This window comes from Phoenix dactylifera, chromosome 2 (assembly GCF_051530095.1).
Source record: "Phoenix dactylifera cultivar Ajwa chromosome 2, Ajwa_hap1_PhDact_Kaust_v1.1, whole genome shotgun sequence".
Taxonomy (NCBI): Eukaryota; Viridiplantae; Streptophyta; class Magnoliopsida; order Arecales; family Arecaceae; genus Phoenix; species Phoenix dactylifera.
The window spans coordinates 38062147-38077941 of NC_143191.1; the positions used below are offsets into that span (position 1 = coordinate 38062147).

The window sequence follows — 15795 nt, forward strand, 5'->3', positions numbered from 1 at the left end:
ACAAGCGGTGAACGATAGTTAAAAGTGTTCCTGGGTCGCACGTTATTGGACTTTTGAGTCACCGTAAGCCGTAAGGCTAGTCGGGCTCGGGGAGTAGGCGGCTCCTAGGAACGAGCTGTGTCGGGGGTGGAAGCCTTTCTTCTCCGCCTCAAAGGTGGTCATTTTACCCCGGAAGAATTTGGCGGTTTTTGTCTTATTTTATGAAAGCGGTTCTGGATTTATGCTCTATTGTTGGATTTAAGCATCGACAGTGTATATAGGCACAAACCCAAAATGTATCGTTTCATGGGCTGCATGTTCTTGTTCTCTAATGCGAACTGTTTGACGAAATGCCTCAGCGGCTGCAGACATAATTTTTTTTTTCTCTTTTCTTGTTTTTTTCCTACTTTTGTCGTGGGTGATGCGTATTTTCTCTATTTAATATTGTGACGTAGATAAGTGCTACTTGAATGTATAAAATATTTAGAACAAAAGATAAATTTCAGACTGGAAAACAATATGAGAGGGGGTCGTGTTTGTGTTATAAGGGAGATGCAAAGTAAGATAAGATCAAAAAAGTATACCTTTGGGAAAACTATGCGCTGAAAGGATGATTTGAAAAATGTGCATGATGAGGAGATGAAAGGAACATTTGTTTCCATGGGGAAACTTTGAGCATTAGCAGATTCTTTTTTGCAAATGTCTAATATTGGTGGAAAATAATTAAATTCGGCAGAGACTTGTGCACATACTTGAATTATTTGAAGAGCAAGCTTGAGCTGGGACTGAAATTGTGACAAATGACTATGGCAATGTCAGTACTGAACAGAACAGGAAAGCATGGCTTCACACATCATATTTGATGAGATTAATAAAGTTGAGTGATGGAATTCGATTAGTCCATCTACATAAAAATGACAATGGTTCTTGGCAGTTCACTTACTAGTGGAGCAACCTTTTTTAGTAGGCGTTATGTTTTGGAGCAATCCTAGCATTCACCTAGCTCATTAGCACTCTTACATCCTTTTAAAATACCTCCATTGTTTACAAAATGAAAGAAAGATTTAGAGCAGATAAAGACTGTAGCAGGTTGTTCTAAACTGGAAAGGTTAACTCCAGTCCTGAAACTTATTGCCCATATTAATTCCTGTGCATTATGCAGAAAACACAGATAATCAGAAGAGTTTTCTATCTGAATCATAACTAACCTGTAGAATATTTTATTGGCGTTTCATACAAGATGATGCATATTTTCTAAACCCTTTTTCACTGTAATAAAAGAGATTGCAATTTTATAATGATGTTTGTTTTATTTGTAGAAGGAAAGGAATGATGGAGTAACAAGAAGTTAAATGGATTGCATAGCTCAAGGGATAATTGAGTCACAGGCATTGTCTATGCTACTACTGTTGTTTGATTATTCTACACCATGTTTACTTGCATGACATGGCAAAAGCAAAAAACTCCCTATTTGAACAAGCATTAACTAATTCATTTACATAAAAAGCTTCAGCTTTGGAAAGTATTTGATATGAAATGAAAGAAACACTAAGTTCCAAGATATTTGATGTTTTAAGTTGGAACAATAGCAACAGCAAGACAGCTTAGTGGTTTATGAAACCTAGATTTTCTTTTTATTGATTGAAAATTTGATTACACCTTTTTTTTCTTTTTTTTGTGGCACAAGAAACATGAGTCATAATAATGGTCTGTTTTCAGCATTTTGAGGCTGTGGAGATTCTTCTTCAGGACCAGTGTGGTGTTCCATAAGAATGTGTCAGGGTACATGAGCTGTGCATAAAAAGTGGACCAAACCTTGGTGAGTATATTGCAACTGTGAATTCATTATGTCTTTATTCAGCGGTCAATCACTCATGTAAAAATGCCTCTCTGTTTTATAGGAGTGGTGCCCTCTGATGTCCGTCTTTTGTGTGATTGAACACAGCCTGCACTTTCTTAGTAGAGCTTTCACAGTCACCTTATCAACATTACTTCCTTGTCCTTTCAAATTAACCTGAATGACTGAGTCTTCTGATTGCATAGGACTCTACAGCATGTTGGGGGTGCCATGAGAGGTGCCGGTGCCGGTGCCAACCAGATCTCAGTTTTAGTTCGAACGATAGTGGAAAGCAAAGTGGGTCATAATGTGCTGTGCTTCTTTTAGTCCCTTGGTTACAAGTTAGACCATGAACTTTTGAAGATGGTTTTTGCCTTCCATTTCAAGGGAGGAGCCCAGATAACTATTATTGTGACTTCTGCCGGTAAAGTGCCAAACTGTCACACCACTGATGAAGCTGTGCCTGTTACTCCGGGCATCCAACGGGTTGAAATCGCAGCCCCTGCTGCAGCCGAAAACCATAGGGGAGTCATTTCTGCTGTTACTTCTTTTGGCGAGTATCTGGCTCCATAAGCATACCCTTCCATGTCATTGTTGATCATAAGATGTCTGAATGATTATATCTTAATGAGGATTTCGTTTGCTGCAGGCTCCTGCATCTTTCGAACCGCAGTGTTTCAATGGTATTGTTCCTGGAGCAGCAGCTGCTGCTGCTTCGCTTATGTCAAATAGTGGTGGTAAGACCTTAATAGTTGATGTGCCTTGAGGCATCCCTTCATAGTTGATGTCTGGATGCTAAACTAAACATTTACATCAGCTTGTAATGTATCTTGTCATGAGCAGTCTTCTGGTTTCATCGAAGGGTTTTTCCGTTCATCTATGATTGTTGAAAGTACATAAACAATAATTTTAGATGACTGGATAAGGTTTTCTTCAAATAATTGCTACAGAAATGTAAACTAGACTGGCTTACCTAAATGTCTTATTAAAAGAACAGGAGATGCTTCAAACTTCATTTCATACTTCATGTGTTTGTAGATTCCAAGCTAGTGTTTTAGTTTAGCCCTTGTCCTAGAAGGGAAGTGGTAGGAATATACATGCGCATATCTGAGTATCTGTTGTCTCTTCTTTCTCACTTTTTTCTTTCTTTAAAATTGAATAGATGATTGATGTCAAAGTTGAGAGTTGGTGACATAAAGTTGATCTCATTTAAATGGAATGTAAGAAAAGATTTAAATGTGCCACCAGTGGACAAGGTAATTACAATCAGAACCTCTGGATGGCAGATTCTATTGTGTTCAGTCCAAAGGAAATGAGAAAATGATACTTCAACAATGGGAATAGGTTGGATGTTTCTTTTTCTTTTTTTTTTTGAACTATAAAGCCCATATTTAACTTCAAAAAAAAAAATAGTCTTAAGATTGATATTATATCCATGTTAGCTTTAAAATATTATAAAATGCAAGCTTTCTTGATGCAATTTGACCCAGCATCAGATGTAAGCACGTAGTTGCTGCTGCTTCATTGCTTAACTTATGCCTTGAACGTGTGGAATGTAGAACAATACGCCAAAAAAATAGACCAATTCACATAGAAGAGAGTGGAGGGGAGGGAGGGAGGGAGATAGTTATTGCTTTAATTTGACATCTAGTGCATTTTTTTTCTTTTTGTATTTAAATGGCAAAGATGGAACCAAGGGAGGTTGCACTTGGCTTCTGCCCTAAGGATCTTAATTGTCACACCTTGGATTGAAGGTGACTAGGAAACAATAAGCAGACGGCCTATCAATGGAACATTGTCAAGAGCAAAGAAATTATAAAGCAGGTGTTTGGTAGATCTTCCAATTGGAAAGTATAAATTGGACCGGGTCCAGGATTTGTACCGGTAGACCTGGTCATTTGAGTTGGTATAAACAACTTATGATAGATTATCAAGCTGTCCATATCAAAAATCTCAACTGGGATTTATCATCTAAAAAAAATAAATTACAAAAAGTTCTCTAAACTTAGGAATAAATTACACTTATATCTAACAGTTTGAAAAATCTATATTTGTTTTTATCTAATACAACCTATGATTTAACAGAATATTAGTTAAATCATTAACCTTAAATAGAATCCAAATGATATATCAGAAAAAATTTAAAAAATAACCTGAAGTGATATAACAGCAAACCGACGGCATAAGAAAACGTATATACCCTCCACTACATTTAAAGATATTTTCAATTTTTTATATGAGATAAGTAGTTTCATTAGCTCCACCAATTTAGCTGGGTGTAAATGTAGATTTTATAAATTATTGAATGTAAATATAATAAATATAAAGCTAAGATGGTTTTTGCAATTTACTGAAAGAATATAATCTCAGCAGGATATCACGATTGTTATAAGTAAGAGCTTGTACAGGCTCGGCCTATCTTCCCATAGTTAATTTAGAAATGAAAAGATTGGAAATGGCACCTTTTTTGTCTCTTTTTTTTACTTGGGTTTCTGTTGGGGAATGTGGTCCAAAGAGACATTGATAGCCTCCTTGCAAGAACACACCCACCTATCAGGTTGTGGATAAATTATTAATTATCCGATTCAGAAGCGTGTTTCTCTTCACGCCTGACGACCATTTGGAGTGGTCTGAAATAAGTTCAGCAATGGGACCAAGTAAATTCCTTCTATCAAAAATAAATAAAAAAAATATTTGTTAGTTCTAGAAACAAACTGCTGTCTCTCATTTCTTAAGCAAGATGTGGAGGACATTAGGCTATCACATATTTCATTACAAGTATATATTAAGGATGCATTTACCATGACTATATGCATGTATATATGTAAATATATGGATTACAATGATGCACGCCAATTAATCATAAGAGCAGCTATCCTCAGTGCAGCACTGCAGCTATACGACGCATCACCATTCAACATCCCAAAAATTTCAGAAGCCTACATTCCCTGCTGTGTCTATAATTAAATACATGGAACTTCATCTGGCTGAAGCAAATGCTCAAATCACAGTTGTTTGACACTGTTTGCTTGTGTCATTATTTTGCATAAACAGACTCATTGTAAGAACTCACCAACGTCGAAAATGCCAGGAGGCCCGCGGTAGCATAGACATACAAGTAGGCTGAATGTTGAGGATGCCAATGATCCTGACTTCATACCATTACTGACTTGATGGAAAAATAGAAGATTATGTAGATTATGTTGAAGGAAATGAACAGAACAGGTCACTGGTAGATCTCCATTGAAGATGCTTCCGCAACTCAAAGAGGTGGCTGGCTATGGAATGATGGAGCGGTCATCACCGATAGCACATCTGTCACAGAGGCCATGGAACTTAGAGCAGCTTTCAGCACATCCTGTGAACACCCAGGCTTCACAATGCTTCTCACCTGCACATACAAAAGAAATATAAGAATTTGAGGGCAAAACACAGTGTGCCCATGGGTGGTGCATGCATGAGAGCTGTAAATTTAACTAGGAGCATTAAGCAGCAGAACAACCCAATAATTGGAGTATCTAAAGCTACATATCGACATGCAGGTGGCCGAGGCAGCATCTAGAAAACTAATGCTAGATCACATGAATATTGCGGACAGGGTCTCATAAAGCTACAGATATGTTGGAGAGGTTGCAATATTTGATGGAGATCATTGAAAAGGAACTGCATTGGAGTTCCTAGCCAACTACTTTAAGGTCTAGGTTAAACCAATCAACCAAAATGGTGTATCAATGATTTATGTCCGACAAATAAAGAGACCTTTGGGTGAGCGACTGTCGCTCAAATTTCTTATCCGTCCCACCATCTCACATGCAATCATGTGAAAAAGGAACTGAATCATGCAAGTAAGAAAGAGAAAAATACATGCCGAACTATGGCCAGTACGGAGAAGAGTGCGGACTCAAATTTGAAGATGTAGGAAACTAATGTATTAGAACTGATGTAGGAAGGAGCATTTGAAGGTGGCAACATAGGACTGAAAAAAAAAATGGAGTGTGAAACTAAGGGGCATGGAAATGATGTCGAGAATAAAGGATCAATAATATGACATGCAATTAAAAAGCTTTGCAAACCTGTGACTAACCCTAATTTGACCCAAGAAGCAAATTGATTTGCAACTTGAAGTTAAGGGAAAGGGAAAGCAAAACTACTCGAACATAGAAGTCAATATGAGTACCTTATCAAGGTATTCCTGGAGCTTTTTGATTCGGCCCATGTAATCTTGATCTTCAACAGATAATGTGTAAGTCTTCGCATCAGCACCCGGACCATCAAATTGAAGTGGTCCTGGGTTTCTGTACAAGTCATCCATCAGAAAACTAGGTGCCTTTTGTCTCAACAACCTGAAATCCAAAGCCAGAAACGAACATAATCATCATTAGCACTGCCAAAAGTTGGGCTACTTATATATAAAAAAAATTTCAGAATTCTCATTAACAATATTTGGAAATAATAACTAAAAAATTTTAGCTCTTAAAACAACCCATAAGGAAAAGCATAAAAGTTTTTAAAGACCATAAACAGCATCTAAACACCAATCAAGACTAACATGCAGTGTAGCAATGGAGGCCAATAATCCATAAAAGTTTCTTATGACCATAAACAGCATCCAAACACCAATCAAGACTAACATATAGTGTAGCAATGGAAGCCAATAACCCAGCAACACAATCAACATATAATTCAAACTTTTGGTTATGCTTCCAATCCACATGACACACTATTTAGTTGATATCAGAGTTAATATCACAGATCTCATAAGGATACAAGAGCTTATTAATCCGTATTAGATCTTCAAGGGTCTAATAGCCCAGCACACAAACACATGCACACACAACATGGTTCAAATGGTCATAATATTTATTTCTAAAGTTTTGTATGAATATGAACCAATATCTCTCTTAGCTTTAGTTGTGAATCTTTAGGATCGCATCGCAATGAGCACCCACCAACCACCCAATCCTGACCCATCAAACCACATACAAAGTGGCAATGGGGCAGACTGGCCATTGGATTACTTGTTTGGTAGATTTACAAAATACGCTCCACTGCGGTTTGCCATCCTTGTGGCGGAGAGCTGGGGAAGAGGGGTCAATACTTTCTGCTCTCCATTTATGTGTAATGCAGCAACTGAATGCCAATTCACAATTAGGAATTCAAATCCATCTGCATTCACAGGTGGATGAATCAAGCCTAACCCTCCATGGCCAGATCTGTACTTGGATAACCCATTCTCTCGGCAAGTTGCTAATTGTGATCTTTTCGCCCATCAGAAGCTGCGAGGGAAGAAGAACACAGTATCATGCTCTTCTATAGTAACGATAGCCGTCCCTTGCTTTCCTACTCTCTAATTTGATAAGCAAGTAGATCCCTTTCCCTAGACCCAAGTAAAATTAAACCCAAAAAAAAACTCCATCTGATGACAAAATGGACCTCATTAAGAACATAGGTCTGAAAATTGGTCGATGCGGATCAGGATTCAGATTTTTGAGTCTTTGCAGGTATAAATCTGGATCCATGCAAGATCCAACCGATCACCATCTTCCAAATGTTAAGCTAAAGAACAATTAACCACGCAGAAAAAGAAAATAAAGGATGGCGAGGAACTATGCTTTTATCAGCAACTATGGCTGCTATAAATTAATAAATAATAGAGCCTGATTTTGGTCAAAATGCAGAAAAGAAAGCAACCAAAAAATCAGTCAGAAGTTGTAAAGGGAACATACTCATATACTTTTCCTTTCAAGTCAACTGAAGCAGGATGGATGGCAGGTTTTCCAATAGGTATTGATCCAGGACCACGTGAATATCGCTTCACAGTCATCATTGCCTGCAAGAAACAATATGTACTGTCAGACATGATATACTTGAATATTTTAATATTGTCCAGTCCTTTCCCACTTTACATTTGCAGATGTATCATAATTTCAAAAATAAATCATTTTAGCTTAATTTTTTTTTAAAAAAAAAAAGAGCACAAAGATCCCACCGTCAGTGGAGCAGCACCACATCGCCACTTGTGCACAGGATGTTTCAAGTTTGTTACAGTAGCCATATATCCATTCAAACCAGCAGCTAGAATATGATAGCAGATGTGTCCAAGAACCTGCACATATAAGGATAACATAATGATTGCAGAATAACTATAAAACAACAACAGAAAGTACTCTTGCCAGAACTTACAAATGCATAGTCACAATCAAATTTGGATGGTACGGATCCCCGAGCTTGATAACCAAAGAAGTGACAGACAGCGTTGAATTTCTTTCCTTTATATGTGCCTTCTTTCTGGAAAAACATTAGACTATTTAGTGCACTTAAAGATTAACTCAGGAAGGAGTAGCAAAGAAAGACGCGACATAGATATAGAGCACAAGCAAATTTCAGCCCCTATACAAAATGTTGTACAAAACAACACAACAAATTAAAGAAATGCAATAGTGCACTCTTTCATAGTGCAGGTAACGTGCAACCTGGAGCACGAAAGAAAAGTTTTCTTAGCAAATTCTGTCAGTCTAAGTGCAATATATTAGGTGTGAAATACTCTCCATGTTGCATAGTCACTAAATAGGGGAGAAACTGAACCTACCATACGCTTGTTCATTTCTTTTTCCACCAACTGGGCTAGAAGTTTCTCTGTTTCAATCTGAACAGGAAGATATTAAACCAAAACATAAAATTACAAAATGTTGTAGGCCTTCATTACAAAAAAATGCTGCTCTTGAAGCACATCTACCTGGGACAGCTGTGCAGAGTCATCAGATTCTGGAAGAAGCAGCAGCTGCATCATTGAACAGCTTATCAGCAAAACTGACATTCAGGCATGTTATAGAAATGATTTTATCCAATATTTTCTAATTCATAGAAAAGGGAGGAAATGACCTGTTTCCTGATGAAAGGAGGCAAAAATTCGAACAAGGCAGATGCCCAAGGTGAAAGATGTGAAGAAATATTCTCTGTAGAAACACCTTGGTTGTGGAGACCATGAATTTCCTAAAGAAGTTACAATGATAGGATCAAAAGTTCAAAAAGTGAAACAGAGTTCACATAAGATATGTGCTTTCAGCGATGTCAAAAACCATGGTGCAAGTCCTAAAGCTGCAGTTCGTATATATAACAAGGGAAACTACCTGAAGGAGCGCATACAATTCCGGAATGCTTTCTACAAGACCCTCAGGAATAAGAATGACACCATGATACTTGTCTGCACCAAAAACATATAATGCATCAGAAAGAACAAATTAGTCATTAAACAAGTATAACCAGTTGCATCCAACCTTTTTCTGCTCTGGCTTGGACTGCATCACAGATCTGCTTTGTTATGTCAAATATAGTAAGTTTTGACAGAGCCACCTCCTCACCTAAGATGAGCTGAGAGTATATCGAAGCAAAGCAAGGAAAGTATACACAGCATTAATAGAAAAGCTAATATGTAAATTATTTTTCCATAAGAAATCTTTACCAAAAATACATAGTACACTATTTCTTTCATCAAGAAACATTTATTATGTGTTATCAGAAATGAAATTCTGTTTGTCAGTTTTTTTTCTGATAAGAAGCCAAACCATATTTGGATGTGACTGGAGAGCACATTCCAAAGCCACATGAGATGCCTTGCGACCCATCAAGCGAATGAAATAATAATACTGCAAAAGGCAAATGGAAATCATTGATTGCTTAAAAGATGTTCAATGCAAAATTGTGAAATCACACAAATCATATACAGTTCATGCCACCAGAATGATCTTCTGAGTAACCAAAGTTTTACAAGCAAAATGAAAAACTTTGACCATTGAGAAATGTTTAGTTACATAAGCACTGCAAATAAACATCTCCAACTTCTTTGATCACCGATCGAACACTTAAAAAAGGTCATTGTACCCACAACATCAATGCCATAAGTACAGCATGATAGGAATTTTCTAACTGGTCTAACTAAGCCATAGCTGCTAGCTGGATATTTAAAAGAAATATAGTTTACTTCTTCAGGATATCATGATATATACCTTCTGTGCGGAGAGAGCATCTGTGCAAACATTGCTTATGAGTTGTGAATTAACCTAAAATCAGAAAGCAAAAATATAAGCTTCAGACAAAGGAAAAAAATAGTAAAGAAAAGTCAATCCACTTTTTTTAAATTTCTCAAAGATTATGAGAAAAAATAATGGAAATTGCTACTTGATAATAACAATTATCATTAGTAATGAAAACAGATCGATATTGTATCAAGACTCCATTTTCCCATATTTATGAAGTATCCATTTTCCCAGTTTTAGATAAACTGCTGATTTAATCATGAATTTCAAGTCCTATTGGAGTTTGGAACTGCATCCACCACGAGTGATAAATCACCATACTCAACAGAGTATTATGTCCAAAAGCAATAGTGCATAAGCATATAAAGTGAAATAATTAGAATTCCAAAAAAAAAAAAGGGAGAAACATGTTAGATCATGCTAACTTGATGTGTATATGGAATGGTATCACTGGAGTCGTACCCTGCATACTGTATCAAATCCAACATTTGTTTCAACAAACTGATTCTTCAGATCCCCATTTAATGTGACAGGAACGCCAACCACCTGTCCAGAAAATTCTCTCAGTCATCGGAAAAATACAAGCTTACATAGACATAAAGGGAAGAAATCATAAACTACTATTGCCTGAAAACATCTGCACCATTCAGCTACAGTTTACATAGCAACTTTATCACAAAAAGTAAGAAGGAAATAGCATAGAGTTTACAGATATTAGATGTACGCAAAAGAAAAATGCACATAGACTAAACATACAACAAAAAATGACTCTTTAGGTAATGCATATATCTGTGAATGTACCTTGGTTGGACATTTTGACTCAGCAAAGGTCTCTGCAAGCTGGGCAGCATCAGAGTTGGACGTGACCCCTTTTAAAGAAAAAATAATTAAGGAAACAAATAAGAAACTAAACTACTAGTCTGGTGGCAAATATTGAACTCCCTACATGAATTAGTGGGATACCTCCAATAATAACAAGACCATCCAACTTCAAAGCACGGCATGTAGTCATTGCAGCATTAACTTGCTCAGTTGTTCTTATTTGATCTTTGGTTCGACCAAGCAAATCATAACCACCTTCAGAAAACGAAAATTTAATGTAAATTAAAAGAATTACCAACATTACCGAGACAAAAGAAGAGGGGTTAAGCTTGGTAAACCTTGGTTTTTATACGTAGAAAGAACATCATTTGTGATTTCCAGAGTTTTCTGGGCAAAAAAACCTTCAGTGCCACCTGTCCCCGCAGACAAGAGAAATCAGCAGAAGAAATATTGACAGACATTTTTTTCACAACAAAAGATCAATCAGGTCATATCTCTAGTAGCAATTTAGGCCTCCAAGTTATGTTTATCCTACACTCTTTAAGACAACTGGTCAGATGGACTAATTGACATGAAAGTGGGAATGCGAGATGACTATAGGAACAAATATTTGATTAGTTGCTCTTTTGTTGGGATTTAATTTTACACACATTTACAAGTCTAAGTATGAGCTGGCAAACTAGTAATACATCAGAAGATAAAATCCCTATTCCCTGCATTGGCAGCTCTTTCGTTAGTTTTATTTCATATCACTGATCCCTCAAATATTGTATCAACCCGTAACTTCATTTCTGTGATTTCACCAATACCTTATAGGTAGGCGCATAAAGATGCTCAGAGCTTGGCAGTGAAGAATCATCAACATTAGTAAGACTACTACATAACTATTATCAGAAATGACAAACAGGTAGCAATCCAGCCCCAAACACTTCCATCACACTTGCCAAACAAGTCGTCACAAATCCTAACTAATGCCATTGATAGACCTGCAGAGTTCCTTAAAAACTAAGCAATCCACAAGTGTTAACTAGCTACTCAGGGGAGGGCTACCCATTGTTGTGTAGCCGATTGCCTACAGGCCCTTCCATCCATAAAATAAAGAGTACAAAATAAAAACAAGCTACTCGACTTCTATCGTTGTTGTATTCTTGTCTGTGGCAGCCGAATCGAATATACACAGAGAGAAATGACACCATGACAGCTTATCTAACTAGGAGTAAGTGAACTTTAAGGAGAAGGTATGACTAAAGAGAATGCTGCTAAACATGCTTACCAAGAAACCCAAGCAAAACACTGTCAGGGTTGTGAATTTTGAGAGCATTGTGAAGGCCCCATACAACATTATGTCCCCCTGGTGATTGTCTCCCAGAAAATACGATGCCAACCCTGCAATAAGCCATTCAGACCTATAAATTCAGCACTACACATAAATCGAAATGTTATAACAACAATTTGTTGTTCATAATGACTACCAAGTTGATGCGTCCCAAGCTAAAGATATGCTAAAATGACAAGTTACAGATGAATACAGACCTCATAGGTGGATGCTCTGTTATGATCTGAGCATCAGGGACCTTTGCTGTTGCCCTCAAGAAATGAGCCAACGGCTGCCCAAATGTGTGTGGAAAGGCCCGGCTGATAACATGCGCGCTAGATGGATCTGCAGTGGTAGTTGAATCGCCAAACTCTACCCTCACCGTTGTCCCCTGTTTATTGTAATGAAAATAAACACAAATTAGAAAAAAATAAGTCAAATAAGATAACAGCATGGCAATTATCGGACTTTTGAAAAAAAAACAATGTAAAATAATTCGGACTGATAGCTCGAAACCCATGGATTCAGATCATATTCTGATATAGAAAAAAAAAAACTTTTCATCTAGTCTTAATAACCATGCATAAATTCAACCAACTTATCATTGCCACATGCCAGTTATACAAATCAACGTTATGAACAAGTCCAAAATTACTAGAATCAGACACGAGCTCATTAAATATGTCATTCGATGTGGATGCTTGGAATTTGCTGCCAGCAAAAAAATGTTCCAAAAATATTGAGCACAGAAATTAAAAAAAGGGAAAGGATAAAAAAAGACAATGTATATATGGCATGAATTAAATTTCTGCTACTGCTAACTGGTCAAAATATTTACATCCAGGTGATCAGCATAACATGAAACACAAAGAAACTGGCACCTAACTTGATGCTTTACGGGAAACCCATAATCCCACTTAAAGGCATCATTTTTTCCTTCAAAAAAGAAGAAGAAGAAGAAGACTTGCTTCACTTTTCCTAAACCATGCAACCTACTAATCTAAACCATCAAGATTCAAGACCGGAAAGTATAAGCTGTGCAGCAATTCCAAGTTTGCTCCTTTACAGTAAAATCCAATCCACAAAATACTAAAAAAACAATTGAGACCCCGACCGTTCAAAAGGGGCCAGGACCGATCTCCTCGCAACAATCATCAAATCCAAACGACTATTGAGCCGGTAACCGAGCAGAGTACCAAACAGTTCTATCACCAGAATGAAACAACTCCAACAAAAAAATCAAGCAAATAAAGCACCAGCATCGAATCAACCCGTAAGAAGAGACAGATCAGAAGGAGAAGGAAATCTCTCGATCGATATTGAAGAAAAGCAATGGCCAGAGAAGAACAAGAAGTAGAGAGAGAAGGAAAGGAGGAGAGACCTGAAGGCAAGGAGGGAGCTCGGCAAGGTACTCAGCTCTCTTCTGCTGGAGCTCAGAGAGCTCCCGGGGAACGCCGAAATCCGAATTCATTTTTCCCCTACCCTTCTCTTCTCCGGTCTTCTCTTCGATCTCTATCACCGTCTTCCCCCTACCAGTGTTTCTGGCCTCTACTTATCGGAGAAACCGTAGCAGTACCCGCGGGCGATACTTTCGACCCCGCCACCGGTTTTCTCCTTAGGACTACCAAATGCCCACGTACTTTGGTGTTTTCCACGACAATGCCACTCACCTGCACGGATTCAACGGCTCTCTCTTTCGACGGGTTTCCGACTCGGTTTGCGTGGCCCGTACGTCAACCTCTACAAATTTAGACCGAACGGTTCGAACTGGTTTCGAACGAACCACGACGAGTTGGACCGGGGTCCCTCGTCGGACCGGTTGGTGAGCGCTCGGTGGTCCAAGCTGTGATAAAGTGGGGCAGAATCCAAGCTCCGACATGATATTTTTAACCTTCAGAAGAAATGAGCCTTGGTCATGGTGAAGAGCTTATCTTGAGGGATATGCATGCCGGATGGGATAAGGTTACGAACCTGTCATGAATCCAGGGTCCCTATAATGTGGTTTTGTATGATTTCTTTTTGAAGATTATGGCATGACAATGGCTAGCTTAATGAGCATGGTTGGACACAAGTTTGTGAGCCTGTCAGGGCTCATGGATTCGGACCAACACGAGCTGCTTGGCCGCATGGGTTAGCCATAAAATGAATATATCGATAGTAAAATCATTCATCGTTAAGTTGGAAAATGACTTCGCTAAAGCTTAGATTTTCAATAATTTATGGAGATCAAGTTGAGCTAATACTAAATTTTTGGAGCCTCATGCATCAAACTACATGTTTAAGATTCGATCCATTGCATGAATCGTTCCAACAAATTATCCCCTAATCCATTCTGAACCCATTTTGCAAACACCAGCCAATCAAACTCTTGACCCGACCCATTTTGCACCCTTGACTCAAACCACCACCCCCTCCCTCGAGGATTCAACCTTCAGATTTGGCGGTCGGTTTCTATGGGTCAAAACATTGTTGCATGCTGTTCCCGGGTGGCTCAAATCTGTTGGCAAAAGCGTTGTTGCTGTTTTTTTATATATTTTGAGTACGTGAGGACTGCTGTTCCCTTCTTTTCCTTTTTTTTTTTTGTTTTAGTTTAAACCATTCTATACTATTGCTATCATGCAATAGTTTCGTTTCTTCTGTCAACCTTGGAGCTAAAAACCACCTGCATCGTGAAATACAATATTAAAAAAACATTAAAAAATAGAAGTTGGGGTGGCCACCGAAAGGTCATCAAAGAAAAGCTCTTCAGTGGGGATAAAATTATTCTATCTACGATCTCTGTAAACCTTCGACGCGGTGGCCCGATTCGCCACCGAGCGCACCACCCAGGCGTCAGACGTCATGGATCCCACCTATTCCTCTTGTCACATTTATTCTCCTCTTGCAAAACGACAAGTATGAGCCATCCTTCAAAGGAATGAAAAAGATACAAAAAAAAAAAAAAAAAAAAATCTGATGCTCGAATAGAAGCTTCTCTCTCGCTGTCGAAATATAGGGTTTGTTTGGTCTATAAACAGGCTCATAGAAAATAATAACATATGTAATGTCTGCAAACTAATGTGATTTATAAAGCCATGAGACGAGAAGGGCTAACTCATACAGATATTTACTTATGGTTGGAATCCAAGCAGTTGATATCTACATGGTTACAACAAATTTAGCCTCTTCTAATAGATACCATTTGTTGGCTACGAAAGAGTGTCGTTGTTTAAAATCTCAATAGTTTGAGAGTGGTATTAAGACCACCAAAATTTTTGACAAAGTCAACCATGAAACCTCCTCAAAGTAGAGGAGTGATTTAACTACTTAGATGTCGATCAATTTATCGCCATATGAAACTTTGAAATCTCGTATGTTTGTTGGTGTACTAGATATCGAGTTATTAATTTATGCCGTATATGTTAATTTGTTCTTGCTCTTTGTATTATATTTGTTGCTTTTTATTATTGTTCTTTTTTTTTTGGGCAGCCTAATCAAAAGATGCAAGCCACAATTACCATGCACTCAAGAATCACCTGGACTAACCTTTTTTTGGCCTGATTCACCTGGAGTCGAAGCTACACGACCAAATATGGACACTTAAACTGTTAGCTATTTCAAATCCGAGAAGATTCACAACTAATTTTCATACACTATGGTCAGAAAAAAAGACCATGGGGTTTGACCCCAATCCAAGCCATGTTCCCATTGAATCATTTCTTTGACCAAAACCCATCGCCCAAATGGACCGGACATAGATCATGCTCCGAGTCCAAGTGAAAGAAACTTTGCCCATAGTGCGAAGAAGTTTCGACGTTTCTGTCTCA

The 15795-nt window shown here is 37.9% G+C and overlaps 1 protein-coding gene and 1 pseudogene across 2 annotated transcripts; one reads left to right on the forward strand and one right to left on the reverse strand.

Moving 5' to 3' along the window:
* Positions 1 to 68: 68 nt before the first annotated feature.
* LOC103695835 (mediator of RNA polymerase II transcription subunit 18-like) lies at positions 69 to 2670 on the forward strand (annotated as a pseudogene). The gene is made up of 6 exons (XR_015975462.1): positions 69 to 154; positions 1299 to 1367; positions 1699 to 1798; positions 1881 to 1938; positions 2023 to 2373; positions 2466 to 2670. The product of XR_015975462.1 is annotated as a mediator of RNA polymerase II transcription subunit 18-like (transcript).
* Positions 2671 to 4729: 2059 nt separating this feature from the next.
* LOC103695832 (pyrophosphate--fructose 6-phosphate 1-phosphotransferase subunit alpha-like) lies at positions 4730 to 13615 on the reverse strand. The gene is made up of 19 exons (XM_008777256.6): positions 13371 to 13615; positions 12208 to 12380; positions 11948 to 12060; positions 11013 to 11087; positions 10816 to 10929; positions 10654 to 10721; positions 10315 to 10398; positions 9823 to 9876; positions 9382 to 9462; positions 9094 to 9187; positions 8947 to 9020; positions 8699 to 8809; positions 8553 to 8597; positions 8406 to 8462; positions 8000 to 8104; positions 7806 to 7922; positions 7543 to 7646; positions 5994 to 6159; positions 4730 to 5207 (listed from the first exon to the last, which is right to left on the reverse strand). Exons 1-19 carry the CDS (start codon positions 13458 to 13460, stop codon positions 5079 to 5081), a joined length of 1854 nt encoding a protein of 617 aa, XP_008775478.2. The 5' UTR covers positions 13461 to 13615; the 3' UTR covers positions 4730 to 5078.
* Positions 13616 to 15795: the final 2180 nt, after the last annotated feature.

What these genes read in the sequence shown, in the direction of transcription:
- LOC103695832 (XM_008777256.6), bottom strand. Translation starts at nt 13,460, where the DNA reads ATGAATTCGGATTTCGGCGTTCCCCGGGAGCTCTCTGAGCTCCAGCAG. An exon ending in ACTCTGCACAGCTGTCCCAG is followed by an intron (nt 8,463 to 8,552) that starts GTAGATGTGCTT and finishes CTTCCTGTTCAG; the next exon opens with ATTGAAACAGAGAAACTTCT. An exon ending in TTGAAAGGAAAAGTATATGA is followed by an intron (nt 6,160 to 7,542) that starts GTATGTTCCCTT and finishes TTTGGATTTCAG; the next exon opens with GTTGTTGAGACAAAAGGCAC.